Raw genomic sequence first — 14,231 nt, 5'->3', positions numbered from 1 at the left:
TCCCATGCAACATGATCAATATCCATGTCTCCCAACACCAGGTCTTCACTGAAGAAGTGCTTGAATAGTGACTTAGACATTCGGAATCCCTCAGGATCATCAAGATCACGTAACCAAACCAAGAAATCGACAACCTCCGTGTACTCACAGTTATGTCCCATGAGTTGTGCTAGTGGTCGACTCACATCGGAGACTTTGGCACCGCCAATATCGTAAAGCTCTGGTCTATCTAGGTAATAGGATTTCAACACCACAGTATTCGTATGTAGTTCTTGTGTACGATGTACAATGGACTCAAAGTCATTAAGGGCACCTCTAGCGGCGCTGCCATTCAGACGTTCCACCACACCATGCAAATACTGAATTACTCGAGCACAGTGGCGCATCATATAGCTCAACACATCCTCTAGAGCTTTAAATGCTTCCTCGTTTCCTCCATCGAAAGAGTTGAAAACACAATCACTGCTCAAAGAAAGCCAGACTCGAATGAGTTGAGAAAAGTCATTCAACGAAGCTTTTAAAACCAAAATTGAATCTGACGAAGTGGATGCCCCATCCAAGCTTTTCTTGAATAGACTTATTACTTGGGCCAAAATAGATGTCAAAATGAACGTATTATGAGGGTGTTCAGCGTTTCTCTGTAGTGTATGATAAATGTGCTGTAGGTCTATTCCATCAGTGAGAAAAAGACGGTCTGTTTTTGCAAGCACATCAAGGAAAATGCAATCATATGGCTGATATCGAGGAGAGCTGGAATGAATAGATGTAAGCTTGCAGAGTTCACATAGCTTCCTCCAGTAGCCTATATTGTGGAAGAGCCAAAATACCGGGAGACTAGGGTCATGTTGTACAACTTCCGTCGTCAATTCAGCCACTGCCCGTTGATCTGTATCAACAGACAGAAACACAAAGTATTCGTAAAGTAACGTCCTCAGAAGCGTATGAAGCTCGTTGCTTTCTTGCTCTTGGAGCCAATGTATAAGAACAGGCAAAAGACAGTAAAATACCGTTCGCAGGTTGAAAATCAATAAGTGTATAAGGTAACCATATAGCAAGTCTTTACGGTGAGCCTCGATCACGTACTCCGGTTCCATCGTGAGCCAGTCGTCAATGTCATCAGAGAGTTCATCGTGATACTTCTGTAAATACTTCGGTAGGGTGTCAGCATCAAACAAGGCAGTCTGACTTAACCTATAATGAGAGCTTTTTGTTCCCAAAGTGATACACTTGCCAACCTTTAGCGAAGACAAGGTCGAAAGTTTAGGAATCTTTCCGGTATCAGGAGAGTTTTGCAGCCAGGCAAGAATAATGTTCTTAAAGATAACGAAGATCTCTTTATAAGCCTGATGAAGCTCAGGACTAAGGTATGGTTTCAACGACTGTAGGCGGTCCGTAGAATTGGCAGGACTAATAAAGTGTAACGAGCGACCATGATTCTTTTGAACTATATCAAAGCTTTCAATGTCTAGGTCAAATTTTGTAGGATGTTTGATGTAAAGATCAGTAAGAGTAGCGATCTTAGATATCAACGGTCGAATGATCCGTTTGCATCTCAGGATGCTCAAAGATTCAGTAGAAGACGACTTCTTGGCCATGAGACATTAATGAATGAATCGTATACAGCTATGATAGCATGGAATGCATGGATATATGGGTCTGTTGATATCCAGCTTTACTGTTTGGTACCTGATCTATAGCGCGACTCATGTACACCTAGATACGTGAGACTGGCTGAGTCCAACCTACTACTTCTTCATGATTCATCAATTGACGTGGGCTACGTTGATAGCCATTGCTGCCACTAAAGGCATCATAGGAGTTTCTCCAGAAAACCAGCATTTGTATCAGCCAAACTCCAATGGGAAGTGGGCCTGTCTTCTGGATCCATCCATAGAGTTGAACCTTGAACAGATCAACGATGATATATGTGACTGTCCAGATGGTTCTGATGAGCCAGGAACTGCTGCATGCTCCTCAATTAGAAGCAAAGAAGGCTTTTATTGTTCAAATGAAGGTTACTTCCCTGGCTACATTCAGAATTTCAAAGTCAATGACGGGGTCTGCGACTATGAGGTCTGTTGCGACGGTTCTGACGAGTGGGCGACTGGAAAGTGTCCAAATAAGTGTGATGTTGTCAAGAAGCAGTTTGACGAGTACGTTGCTGAAACGAGGGCAGAGCTTGGTCGAGGATTACGTACCCGTGAGGAGTTTGTGAAGAAGGCTGAACGTGCCAAATCAGTTGTGGCCCAGAAATTGGAAAAGATCCAGGAAGAAATTGCAGCTATCGAGGCCCAAATCAAGAATGAAAACGATAAGCTTTCAAGGGCCAAGAATGTTGCCGAGCTGGACTCCAACGAAGAAAGCTACACCAAGGAACTCTCAGATTTGACTTCCCAGCTCCTGGATTATATCAAGAACTCAGTCACGTCTGAAGAAAAGAGCAAGTCGACCATCTCAAAGCTTGAGGGCCTTTTGAATGATTTGGTTGAAAAGTACAACTCAAATGACGATGGCTCAAGCGTGAAGCAGTGCATCAATCAATTCAAAGAATACCTCACCGGTAAGCAAGAAGAGGAAAAGAGATCCGAGTTTTCCATTGACCTGTTTGTCGAGAAAATAAAGGGGCTCAAGCCATCCAACTTGTTACCTAACCAGAACATCATTTCTGTTGAACCTACTTTTGACAACATGTTGCATCACTACTACCTGAAGTTTTTGAATACTTTCAAGCCTAAATCAGAGGAAGAAGAAGTCAAACAAGACAAACCGAAAGCAAATGTCTCGAACCGTCAGATTGTTGCTATCGAAAAGACTATCGCTAAGTTAGAGAAAGATCTCCACTCTAAAAAGTCCGAGGCATCAATTTACGAGGACAACGTGCAGAAACAATTCGGCAAGGATGACATCTTCAGAGCTGTGGAAGGAGATTGGGTCAGTCGCCAAATTGGCGAGTACAACTACAAGATTGGTTACCTAGACTCGATTTATCAAGACAATACTCTAGTTGGTCGTCTAACTGGAATAAAGGGTTCTACATTGCATTTCGAGCACGGCGTGAAATGCTGGAATGGTCCCCATAGATCAGCGTACGTGGACTTGGTTTGTTCAGCTGATACGAGGTTGGTTTCTGTCACTGAACCTGAAAAATGCCAGTACAGGTTCTTGTTGGAAACACCAATTGCTTGTGAGGCCAAGAGCGACGATGAGATCGCAAAGGAATTTAAGGTTGACCCTTCTAATCTTTAGGATTTTTTCAATCAAATGTGATCTTTTTACCTGTGAATTTAACTGCCTTCATCTTCTCATCAGCGACCTTCTTAGCTTCCCAAGAAGGATGCATCTTTTGTGCGGCAGCGCTAGGCTTCTTCTCTTCCTTACCCGCAACCTTGTTGGCTTCTTCAGCCTCCCTAGCGAGTCTAGCCTTCATGTCTCTCTTTCTTTGTCTCTCCTCGAATTCCTGTTGTCTCTGCTCTCTCTCATTGAGGAGACGCTCCTTCTCCTTCTGAACGTGGTTGGCCTTCTTACCATACTTCTGCTCCCAAATCTTTTGTCTGGCACGCTGACCTCTTCTGTTCTTTCTGGTTGTCGTGGCTTCCTTCACAACCTTATCATTATCCACTTCATCTTCGTCATCGGAACCACCAGAGAAATAGCCAGTAGCCAAAGAAGGTAGCTTATGTTTTTCCTTCTCTTTCTTCTCCATTTCTTTTCTCTCTTTCTTTTCCTGTTTCTCCTTCTTCTTCAACTCCTTCAACTTCTTCTTCTGTGCTTTCTCATCTAACTCTTCCGCGTCGGAGTCCTCGTCAGAGGGTTCTTCATCCGTGACCTCGTTGTAGTTCACGTTTGGATCGACCTGGAATTCAGCCTCATCATCTGAACCGGCCACCAAGTTATCGTATGCAGCGTATTTCTCAAATGCATCCTCAGCATCAATATCTTCATCTTCTGAACCGCTCACTCCAGCTTCCTCCAGTTCACTAGCAGCGTCACTAGCTGAGCTGTCCTCAGACTCGCTATCGCTGTCACTGTCGCTATCACTGTCACTATCACTGCTGTCACTTTCACTATCGCTTTCGTTGGCATCAGTCTTGTCACCAGTCTTCTTTCCTGTAACAGCAGACCTGATGTTCTTCTCGTCCACAGTCAAGTCTCCTCTGACCTTTCTGAAAGACCAGTCGATTTCGTCTATGAGTTTCTTCATATCCTTGGAATTCCACAATTTGGAAATGTAGCCATTCACGAGTTTATCATTTTGGCAGTGGTTAATGAAGAACCTGGAAGGGTTAGATGGATTAGCTTTATTAGTTACCTTCTCCCTAAGATCTTCAGGTAGATATGTTGGAGGAGAAGTCTTATGATCTTTAGACAAAAGAACAGCTGAAATGAAGATTTTGACTAGCTTGGCTTCCACCATCTGTTTCGTAGCTTCTTCAGAATCAAGAAGCTTCATGAGGGATCCATGAGTATCCTTCTTCCACGATCTCAGGTCAGTCTTCATCTTCTTCAAGACTTCACGATGCAATTTAACAAATGATCCATAGAACTTCTTCTCGAACAAGTCGTGTTTAAAGGCATGGATCTGGGAGTGGGCTTCCTCCCTTGTCTGGGGTAGCTTCTTCATGAGCTTAGCATTGTTTCTAGCGTTTAAAAGTTTCTTTGTTGTTTGCAACCGAGGCGTTATCTTGAAGAACTTTGCTTCTATAAGGTCAAGCTTCCAAAGCTCGTTCTTATTTTGTTTCATGGCGTGGTGCTGCTTTTACTGGCGATGAGTAGGAGATGAGCATCGAAGTATGTTTTTCGCACCCATCCAGGATGGACCTGGAGAAGCCGTACACTGATGGCAGTGGAGAAGAACGAAGGTTATACGAAGAGGTAATCGTTGAATTATATATATTTTCGGATTTACAGGAATGTAGTGTATTTTTCTTTTTCTTTTTATTTCACTTTCTGTATTATCCTCATTACCCAAACTCGACTCACAACCCAGTTCTGCTTCTTCCCACTATTTATCTCAAATGCTGCGAAATATTTCAACTACACTAACTATGAGTCCGACAGAGATCGCTGAAGGACAAACCCTTAAACGTCAGAAAAGGGTAAGAAAAGAAAAGAAGGTGTCTCCCAACAGATGTGAATTCTATATTGAACAAAAGAGGCGCCAGTGTGCCATGCAAAGGAAGAAGGGCCATAGGTTCTGTTCAGAGCATATGATCCATGATGAGTCTTCGGCAGCTCTGGAGGTCAAGGGAGAGAGAGTGCCGTGTCCGTTAGATCCAAAGCATACGGTGTGGCTTCAGGATTTGGACCAGCACCTTAAGAAGTGTAACGCTAAGCCAAAGGACCACCATGATTCATGGTACGTGAAGAACTTCAATACGAAGTATGGGGAGGACGATAAGGTGACGAAAGAAGAGACGAAACCACCTGGACCAGCTGACTTTGAGAAGCTTACTTCTATTATTAAGGCATACCAAGCTAACCGTGAGCCTCTTAAGCATAAAGAAAGTTCTCACTCTGGTCTTGATTCATGGCTAGAAGAGAAGGAGAACCAGAAACACATTCTACAACAACTGTCTTTGGTGGGAAATATGAAAGAGAATGGTCTTCTATCTACATCAGCAACTTATATCGAGTTTGGGTGTGGAAAAGCTGAATTATCGAGAGCTGTCAATGCCTGTAATCTTCATGATGATACTGATCTCAAAGAAACCTACGGGTTTGGTTTGATCGATCGAGGAACTAACAGAATGAAGATGGATAGTAAGATCATTAAGGATTGCCAGGATAAAGAGACCAAGCTTTTGCCCAAGATCAAGCGCTCCAGGATAGACATTGAGCATCTTCAACTAGACAATTTCCTTGAGAGCGAAAAGCCAGACCAAATTGTTTGCATATCTAAGCATCTTTGTGGTGTGGCAACAGATTTGACCCTAAAACTGCTTCTCCACTCATCGCTTCTCCTGGATGGGAAGTTTCACGGTCTTCTAGTGGCTATGTGCTGCCGCCATGTTTGTCATTACAGCCAATTGCTTCCAGAATCAAGGAACTACTTGACTCAGCATGGTGTCACTAACGAGCAGGACTTTGTGACGCTCAGAAGAATGGTAACTTGGGCAGTTTGTGGAAACAGAGGAGAGACCACCACTGCTCACGAAAGTGGATTATTATCTAGCGAAAGAGAAGAATTGGGGTTGGCAGCTAGAAGAATGATAGACGAGAGCAGAGTTCACGCTGCTCAGAAAGCCATGCCCCAATATAATGTCGAGCTCTTCAAGTACACCGATAAGTCGATTACCTTGGAGAACTCGTGCATCTGCATTACAAAAAAGCACTGAATTTTGCTTTTCCACCAATTATTATATTTGCTAATTAAACAGTCGAAGAAAACAAGTGTACTTAGATCTTGGTCTCCTTGACACCGTGCTTCCAGACAGCAACGAAAGGAGTGGTACCGTCCTCACGGTAGTTCAACAAGACGATCATGGCGTCTGGGTCCATGGACTCACCAGTGAAGAACTCCCAGTCCTTGAAAGAGCCAATGACCTTCTTGACGTAAGCCTGAGCACCCTTCTCGAAGACCTCAACCTGGTCTGGGCTGTTCTCGGACAAGTGAGCCTTGATCTGCTTCATGTAGCCCTTGATGTAAGTCAAGAAAGACTTCTTGTCAAAAGAGGTCTGCTGCAATCTGAAGGAGTGGACAATGTTGTTGACGGTCTCGACACCTTCCTCAACGTCGTCAGCACCACCCTCAGCGGAAGGGTTGGCACCAATGTCAACGTCACCACCGTTCTTGATCTGGACCAAGGCACACTCGGCCTCCAAAACGACACCATCAACTTCCTTGATGTCGTAGGCGTCGGACAACAACTCGTCGTTGGAGATAACGTCAGTGAAAATCTTCATTTTTGCAAACTTTGGGTTTCTGTAGGCTGAAATGCACTGGAAATGCGGTAGTTATATAGTCGTGGAAAATTTTCAGGCATAATCGCGGCCACGTGAGATGGTAGGGTTACCCGGCTACTGACTAAGGAGACGATTACCTTGGCTTAGCCCGAGGTTATGCCTCACGGAATTCTGAGATCAGCACGGAAGAGCATCAGACATAAAAATTAGATTTCAATTCTTCTTTGTTTTCTATTAATGGGCATCATGAATAGAAGCCGCCAGGGTGGCATCGTATCTTATACGCACGCAGAGATGCCCCATCTCTGTAAGACGCAGGCGGGGCGCACCTTTTTCGCAGCCAAAGAAGCCAGGCTATTCAGCATAACCTTATGCGAATTCGCCAGCAAAGGCCCTGCCTATCCAGCTTTTGATTCGGTCAAAGACAACGTTGTTTCCGTTATGGTATCTGATCGAATGGTCAGAGTCAGGGAACACCATGAAGTCAAAGTTCTCGACTCCGGCCAAGTTGAAGTCATCAATGAGACTAAGACTGTTTTGGAAATGCACATTATCGTCACCAGAACCGTGCATCACCAAGAATCTGTTCACATCCTTGAAATTGGAGACATTGAAAATGCTTGCACTTTCGTAGCCCGATGGGTTCTCTTGAGGCGTCCTCAAGTATCTCTCTGTGTAGATCGAATCGTAAAGTCTCCATTTAGTAACTGGAGCGACTGAAACACCATAGGAGAAAACATGGTCGGTGTGATCAGTTTCCAATGTCTTCAATGTCAAGAATCCTCCGTAAGACCAGCCCCAGATAGCGATTCTGTTTGCATCAACATAAGATTTCTTTGCCCAGATCGAGGCAGCAGCAATCTGGTCAATTGGTTCGTAGTGTCCCAAACGGTCACGAACGATGAACTTAAACTTTGAGCCCAATTTTTCATCGTTATTATTGAAGCCTGTACCTCTGCCGTCCACTGTGACAACGACGGCATCGAGCTCGGAAGCAATTGCCTCGCTAAAGCCAACCTCGAAAACCTTGGTAACAGTCTGAGAGCCTGGTCCACCGTAAACGAAGAACAAAACAGGATACTTTTTGTTTGGGTTGAAGTTACGAGGCTTGGTCTCCTTAGCGTTGGCCAAGATATCTCCACCGGTCGTTTCGTCCTTACCCAAGTTCACAATGAAGCGCTCGGTTTGTGGAATATCATACTCATCAAGAGTTTTGGCAAGTTCGTCGTTACTCTCAATTTCTTGCACAATCTCCTGAGTATGCAAGTCCACAAGATGCTGGTAAGGAACATAAGGACCCTGATAAGAAAGCAATGCAAATCTGGCGCCCGAAGAGAACGATGCACCATACCAACCTTCAGCACTAGTATCGGTGATGTTTTTGTACTGAACAGAGTCATCCAGTTTAATCGCATCCAAAAGGCTGAGGGAATAGTAATGTCTTTCAACTGACGACTTCTCAGTGGCTTGGAAGTAGATCTCATTTGTCAGGAAGTCAAACTTGTTCTCCAAAACTTCCCAGCGGCCCTTTGTAAGGAGCTTTCCTTTAGGGTTCTCCGGTGGGGAGAAGTAGGCCAAGTGGTTGTAACCTTCATGTACAACAAGATCGATGTAACCATCATGAGGAATGCCAGCAGACTCATTACGAGGAATGTAAATAGCGTTTGAGGTGACCTCGAACCAAGATTGTTCCGCATGGTGCTTTCTTACCAACTTGCCTTCGGCTCCATCATCAGTGGAAACCAAGAAGACTTCCATCTTATCACTGGCTCTGTTCGTAGTTCTCACTAAAAGATAATCATCGGAGACCCACAACACTTCAGTGATGAGCTTATCATCGAAAGAAGTATTAAGCTTAGCAATGTGAACATTCTGATTCTTCAGTTCGGTGTCATAGAGAACCAAGTCTACCTTTGGGTTAGAATAGCCAGGCTTTGGGTACTTGATGGACACCAACTCAGGATAATCCTCATGACCCTCTTGAACATAGTATGGGATAGGGAAGTCTGGTACTTCCGTATCGTTGAACTTTAAGAAGCCGATTTTATCACCTTGTGGAGACCACCACAAAACGATGTCAGAGGCAAAAACCTCCTCTTCGTAAACCCAATCAGGTTTACCGTAAAAAGTCTTCTCATCTCCATCATGGGTAATTTGTGAAATTTCACCAGAACTGAGGTCCTTGACATACACATTGTTCTCGAAGATGAATGCAATCTTGTCAGAAGTAGGAGCCCACGAAGTAACGGCCACCAAGTCGTTGGTGTTAAACAACGGGCTAATAGACTGAGTCTTGACATCCAAAACCCAGTAAATCGCAAAAGATGAGTGTCTCCAGTTCTTTTTAGTGTCTGTCTTTAAAATAGCCTTCGTAAGGTCAGGGGAGGCCACCAATGAGTCTATATCATAAGTCTCCTCTTCATATTCAAAAGAGCTGCCCTGGTGAAGCACATAATGATAATCCTTATCAAGAATGCTCTTGACAACGTACGTCGTCTGCTCATCTTCCTTATCCTCAAGCAAGTACGTGCCCTGGTCATGAGTAGCAGACTCTGGAGCCCTAATCCACTGCAAATTCTTGAATTGTGGACGGAACTTACCCTCACGAATAGCTTCTAGGCTAAGAGGAGTCTTACCATCGTCCTGTGGATAGCTATGGGAGTGCTCTTTAGTGAGAAGAGGCGGTGAGTCGTAAATGTTCGAACCCTTGTAAGTCTGCCCCAATGAAGCACTATTATGCGTTGTAAAGTTGTCCACGGCATTTATCAAGAACCCAGAACCCCAAACGATGGCGGCTATTAACGAAAGAATGAAAGCCAACGTTCTGGTGTTCCGCTCTCTTTTCTGCTTGACGTGCTCCTCGTGGTATGGAGATTTCTCCAGTATGAAGTATGCCTTCTCAGCTGTTTCCGAAGACATGTTCAGTGTGAATTAGTGAATGTAAATGTAGTATTAAAACAGGTGTCGTTGAAGTGAATGAGTAAATGCAATAAGGAAGAAATGACTATAGATGGGAACGCATTTAGAAGCCTCGCGGTATGGAATTGAATGAAAAGTGTATAAACCTGCATATAGACAGACCGCACGGCACCAAATTTAAATTTGACCTCGTAGGTCGCCTACATGCAACAGAAAAAAACCTACAGAGTGGCTTGCTCGTTGTTTACAAACGTGACGTCATCCTACAAGTGGCTGCGAATAAGTAATACCCAGGGATCTCTATTAAAAGTAGTCAAACTGTAACCGTACAAAGTTAATAATGCAAAAGGAAGAAATAATTGGAAAACGTTTTTTTCGAAAGGAAAATAAAAGGCTGGAAGTTTTGTGGGTCATAAAAATTATGTGAAAGAAGACTACGCTAGTCTTCTCTCGTCGTCATCAGTGTACGTCACAGGGGTAGTAACAATCTCGCTCAACACTTCGGTGCTAAATTCAGTGATGATTTGACGTAAGTTGGTTCTCTTGATCGGCTTGGATAAGAAGCCAGACATACCGGAGCTCAAACACTCCTTTACGTTACTCTCATCTGCAAAAGCTGTAAGTGCGATAATAGGTTTACGGAACTTGAGGTTGTTCCTGATAAGCTTGGTGGCGGTTAAACCATCCATCTTAGGCATTTGGACATCCATGAAAATGATGTTGAAAGACTCGCCGGTGTCGTACGAGTTTTTGATGCAGTCAACAGCTTCAAGACCATTACTGGCCATGGTAACATTATGGAATCCTTCAAGACGAAGCATTCTTCGGATAACTTCTTGATTAACAGAATTATCTTCGGCAACCAAGATTCTGAGATGTGACATGTCATCAAGGAAACTAATTCCACTCTTGCTGTGCTCAGCCGTACCGGTGGAGGAAAGATGGCTGTTATGTCTCTGAGGAAGCTTGATGTGTAAGCTGCGCTTCAGAGGAGAAGTAGGATTCGAAGGTGGTCCGTTTCCATTAGCTGAAGGTTTCTCTTCGACAGCAGGTGTCTCTTGTACTTTTGGAATGCTAACGGGTTCCTCCTTGGGTTCAACTTCCTCATCAAACTCGAATGCTACCTTCTTGTTCACCTTGGAATCTGGGTTGAACACATCATTGCTGAACTCTTCCATCTCGTAATCTGGAACAACAATCTCACCATTTTGGGGCAAGGGGACGGTGAAGGTAAAAGTAGAACCCTGGCCAAGAGTTGATTTCAAAGTCAAAGTACCCTTCATCATTCTCGCCAATTGACGACAGATAGACAAACCGAGACCAGTACCACCGTAGCTTCGTGAGAGTGTCTGGTCACCCTGAATGAATGGCTCAAACACCTTTTCTTGCAAAGCTGGTTCGATACCAGAACCAGTATCCTTGACTTCAATCTGAAGAACCCATGATCTTGGAATGTAAAGCTTTCTCATTCTGTAAATCTTGTCATTCTTCACCAACTCGCTATTCGAAATGAAACCATTAAGAGATGGCCGCTCCAGAGGCCTGCGGCTTGTATTGGGCCTCTTTTCATCAGTGGTAGGTTTGGCATCCTCATAATTATCATTAGATGGTAAACTAGAAGTCTCGTTATGGTCATCTCTGTTACCGGTACCCTCAGTAGATGTCAGCTTCTCGAGTTCAACTGTAGCGTTGGCATTTTCAGATTTCATGGATTTAAGAGAAGACAGCGAATGGTCACGTCCCAAAACGGGTGCGCTACCGTTCTGCAGAGCTGGTGTTTTCACTTCCCTGTTGTTCACGCTAGAGCTGCTGTTAACTGATGTTGCTGGTGAAACCAGGGCTCTCGACCGAGGGGTATCAGGTAAGGACTTGTTGTTGTTAAATTGAGAATTGAAGATGGCATTCTCATACTCAGCAGTCGAAAGTGTAACAATACTCTGAGCATCATCATCATCCCTAGCTCTGGTATGACTAGTCTTACTTCCAATTTCACTCTTCTTTGCAGCAAAGAAACCGTTTGCATTAACATCCAGCGCACGACGTTGGCTTGCAGTGCCCGATTGATGTTTGGAAAGTGGAGGCATTTCGTTCGGAGTCAGCAAAAACTCATCCTTCTTCACGAAGACTCTTTCATAGTCGACGGCCTTCGAGCGGTCATGGTCATACTCACCTAAAAGTTTGAAAGTGACGTCAACAGAACCATCAACTGGAGTAAACTTAAGACTGTTGGAGACAAGGTTCATGACAACTTGAATAATCCTGTTAGAATCTCCATAAAGAATGAGCTTTCTGAGAATATTAGGTCTAAGACTAATATTCAAATTGACACGCTGATCAAGGGCTAGCTTGCCAAAAATGGATTTGATCTGGTAGAGGATTTCCAAGACCTGGAAATTGGACTTCTCCAATTTTGAGCGGTTCAAAGTGTTTTTCGAATAGGTCAAAAGTTCAGTCAAGATATGCAACAAAAGTTCACCCGATCTATGGATTAATTTAAGGGAGTCATGGATCAGCAGGGGATCGTTGTCATCCATGGCAATGGAGGTCATACCCAAAATACCGTTAAGAGGAGTTCTGAGTTCGTGGGAAATGTTGGCAATGAAAACCGTTTTGGATTCATTAGCAGCTTCGGCTTCAATCTTAGAGGCTTCAAGCTCTTTGGTTCTCATCTTGACACGATCTTCGAGATGGGTATATTGCTTTTCAAGTTCAGCAGTCATGATGTTGAAGGCATCCAGTAGTTCTGTTAACTCATCCTTGAAAAGCTTCTTAGATGGTGGGATACGGTCCGGAAGGCGGATGCCTGTTGAAAATGCAGTGGAACCACTTGTGACCGAATGAACAGAATTCCTCTTTGAATGACTTGTTTTCTCAAGGGCCTTCTCAGGGTCATGATCTGGTGGCGTGTCCGGTAGTGAGTGGTCACCTTCAGCAGTTCCAACAGCTCCAATTGCTGCACCACCGCCACCACCGCTACCATCGTAGGGATTGGCCCCATACCCGTGGGAGCCTCTATTTTTCTTTCGAGATCGCGTAATGGCTTCTGTAGCATTTTTAAGGCGAGTGATTGGAGCCACGAACCAAACAGCCAAGGGGAAAGTGATGAGACACATGAAAACACCAATACCGATTACAACACCGATCATGATATTTTGTAGCTTCTTCATGGGGCTTTGGAAAGTAGAACGCTTCTGGTCAATCATCACTGTCCAATAGTTATGAGCATCAACATTCATGGTTGCGTATCCCGCAGCGACATTTCCTTTATTCATTGATTTTGCGTTTTGAACAACACCTTGCTGATTTACTAGTGCATGTTTAACGACTTCCGAGGAGTCTATAGGGTAGTAACGATTAGGTACCATGGAGTTTTCTCCCTCAACCGGAAATAGTAGCTCGAACCCGATCGCATAACGGCCGATACCTGCAACCGTTTCGTTCTGGTAGTACCCTTTTATTAGCGATACGGAGTATTTATTATCGCCAGACAGCGTGTAGTACAGTAGTGAGCTTTTGATCATTTCTGCGTTGGCCACTACCGTAAGGTAACCGGCGATAGCGGCCGATTCTAGAATGATGGATGTGTTGGAGTAAACCGGTATGGTGATACCCACAAAGTATGTGGCATTAGTGGAGGTATCATTCGGGAGAGGACCCGTGAAATATGCATTGGTGATGGGCTGGCTCGTGTCGGTCGCTTGGTTACGGTTATCAAGAACCGCCGAGGGGATGCTAGTGTTCTCAGCCAAGGCATAGAGAACGGAGTCAAGTGCCGACAGCACGTTTGTGTTATTATTTCTGGACTCTGCCACGACGTTGGAGTCCAAGTCGTATAATGCAGCCAGGGCAAACATCTCTGACGATGAAAGGAAGGAGTCCAAAGCGAGCTGGGCTTCGCTGAACACAGCACGGGAGTTGTTACCTGCCCTGTAGTTGGAAAGGGGTTCGCTGACGCCGTCTTTTGTGGAGAGCCAATATGTCTGGTAGAAAATGTATTGGATGGACTGCTGAACCTGGGTATTTTTAATCTGGGCAATGACCTCTAGCCTTTCGGCACGCAAGTTGGCCAAGTTACTGGAAAAGTACACACCGGCTACCAAGGCCAAGATAAGAAGCGAAAAGAGGGACGAAAAACCCACAAGGATAATAAGCTGAGGCCTAATACCTATCTTGAGTCTTCTCCTCTTTCCATTTCGTCTCATATTCATGGTGGAAAAGGAGCCGAAAGGAATGTTATGATCACAGCGCAGAAGGACAAAAAAAAAAAAGCTGGAACTGGAACTAAAAAAAAGCGGGACTCCTCAGACTGTGGCGGCTTCTAATGGCATATATTATGATAGGTTGGGGCGAAAGTGGTAGGATGAACAGATGGCGTGGTGAAGTTCCTTTCAGGAGACTAGAAAAACGGG

The 14,231-nt window shown here is 44.3% G+C and overlaps 7 protein-coding genes across 7 annotated transcripts; 2 read left to right on the top strand and 5 right to left on the bottom strand. All coding sequences in view use genetic code 12, as the record gives it.

The window, feature by feature from the left end:
• Nucleotides 1–15: 15 nt before the first annotated feature.
• Nucleotides 16–1,595, bottom strand: CXQ85_002642 (uncharacterized protein; the record flags this gene model as incomplete). The annotated part of the gene is made up of 2 exons (XM_025486307.1): nucleotides 16–43; nucleotides 73–1,595. The coding sequence occupies 2 exons, from the start codon at nucleotides 1,593–1,595 to the stop codon at nucleotides 16–18; spliced, it is 1,551 nt and encodes a 516-aa protein (XP_025343857.1).
• Nucleotides 1,596–1,755: 160 nt separating this feature from the next.
• Nucleotides 1,756–3,246, top strand: CXQ85_002641 (uncharacterized protein; the record flags this gene model as incomplete). The annotated part of the gene is made up of 1 exon (XM_025486306.1): nucleotides 1,756–3,246. One exon carries the CDS (start codon nucleotides 1,756–1,758, stop codon nucleotides 3,244–3,246), a length of 1,491 nt encoding a protein of 496 aa, XP_025343856.1.
• A 71-nt stretch (nucleotides 3,247–3,317) lies between these two features.
• On the bottom strand, nucleotides 3,318–4,741 carry BUD22 (Bud22p; the record flags this gene model as incomplete). The annotated part of the gene is made up of 2 exons (XM_025486305.1): nucleotides 3,318–3,340; nucleotides 3,379–4,741. The coding sequence occupies 2 exons, from the start codon at nucleotides 4,739–4,741 to the stop codon at nucleotides 3,318–3,320; spliced, it is 1,386 nt and encodes a 461-aa protein (XP_025343855.1).
• Nucleotides 4,742–5,045: 304 nt separating this feature from the next.
• Nucleotides 5,046–6,335, top strand: CXQ85_002639 (tRNA:m4X modification enzyme; the record flags this gene model as incomplete). The annotated part of the gene is made up of 1 exon (XM_025486304.1): nucleotides 5,046–6,335. The coding sequence occupies one exon, from the start codon at nucleotides 5,046–5,048 to the stop codon at nucleotides 6,333–6,335; it is 1,290 nt and encodes a 429-aa protein (XP_025343854.1).
• A 61-nt stretch (nucleotides 6,336–6,396) lies between these two features.
• TMA19 (Tma19p) lies at nucleotides 6,397–6,903 on the bottom strand (the record flags this gene model as incomplete). The annotated part of the gene is made up of 1 exon (XM_025486303.1): nucleotides 6,397–6,903. One exon carries the CDS (start codon nucleotides 6,901–6,903, stop codon nucleotides 6,397–6,399), a length of 507 nt encoding a protein of 168 aa, XP_025343853.1.
• A 369-nt stretch (nucleotides 6,904–7,272) lies between these two features.
• DAP2 (Dap2p) lies at nucleotides 7,273–9,822 on the bottom strand (the record flags this gene model as incomplete). The annotated part of the gene is made up of 1 exon (XM_025486302.1): nucleotides 7,273–9,822. One exon carries the CDS (start codon nucleotides 9,820–9,822, stop codon nucleotides 7,273–7,275), a length of 2,550 nt encoding a protein of 849 aa, XP_025343852.1.
• Nucleotides 9,823–10,256: 434 nt separating this feature from the next.
• On the bottom strand, nucleotides 10,257–14,030 carry SLN1 (Sln1p; the record flags this gene model as incomplete). Its single annotated transcript, XM_025486301.1, has 1 exon — nucleotides 10,257–14,030. The coding sequence occupies one exon, from the start codon at nucleotides 14,028–14,030 to the stop codon at nucleotides 10,257–10,259; it is 3,774 nt and encodes a 1,257-aa protein (XP_025343851.1).
• Between the last annotated feature and the right edge of the window lie 201 nt (nucleotides 14,031–14,231).

The sequence above is a fragment of the Candidozyma haemuli genome (assembly GCF_002926055.2).
Source record: "Candidozyma haemuli strain B11899 chromosome Unknown D_2014730914, whole genome shotgun sequence".
Taxonomy (NCBI): Eukaryota; Fungi; Ascomycota; class Pichiomycetes; order Serinales; family Metschnikowiaceae; genus Candidozyma; species Candidozyma haemuli.
Note: the sequence above shows the minus strand (reverse complement) of the source record. Positions and strands in the feature narration are given on the sequence as shown.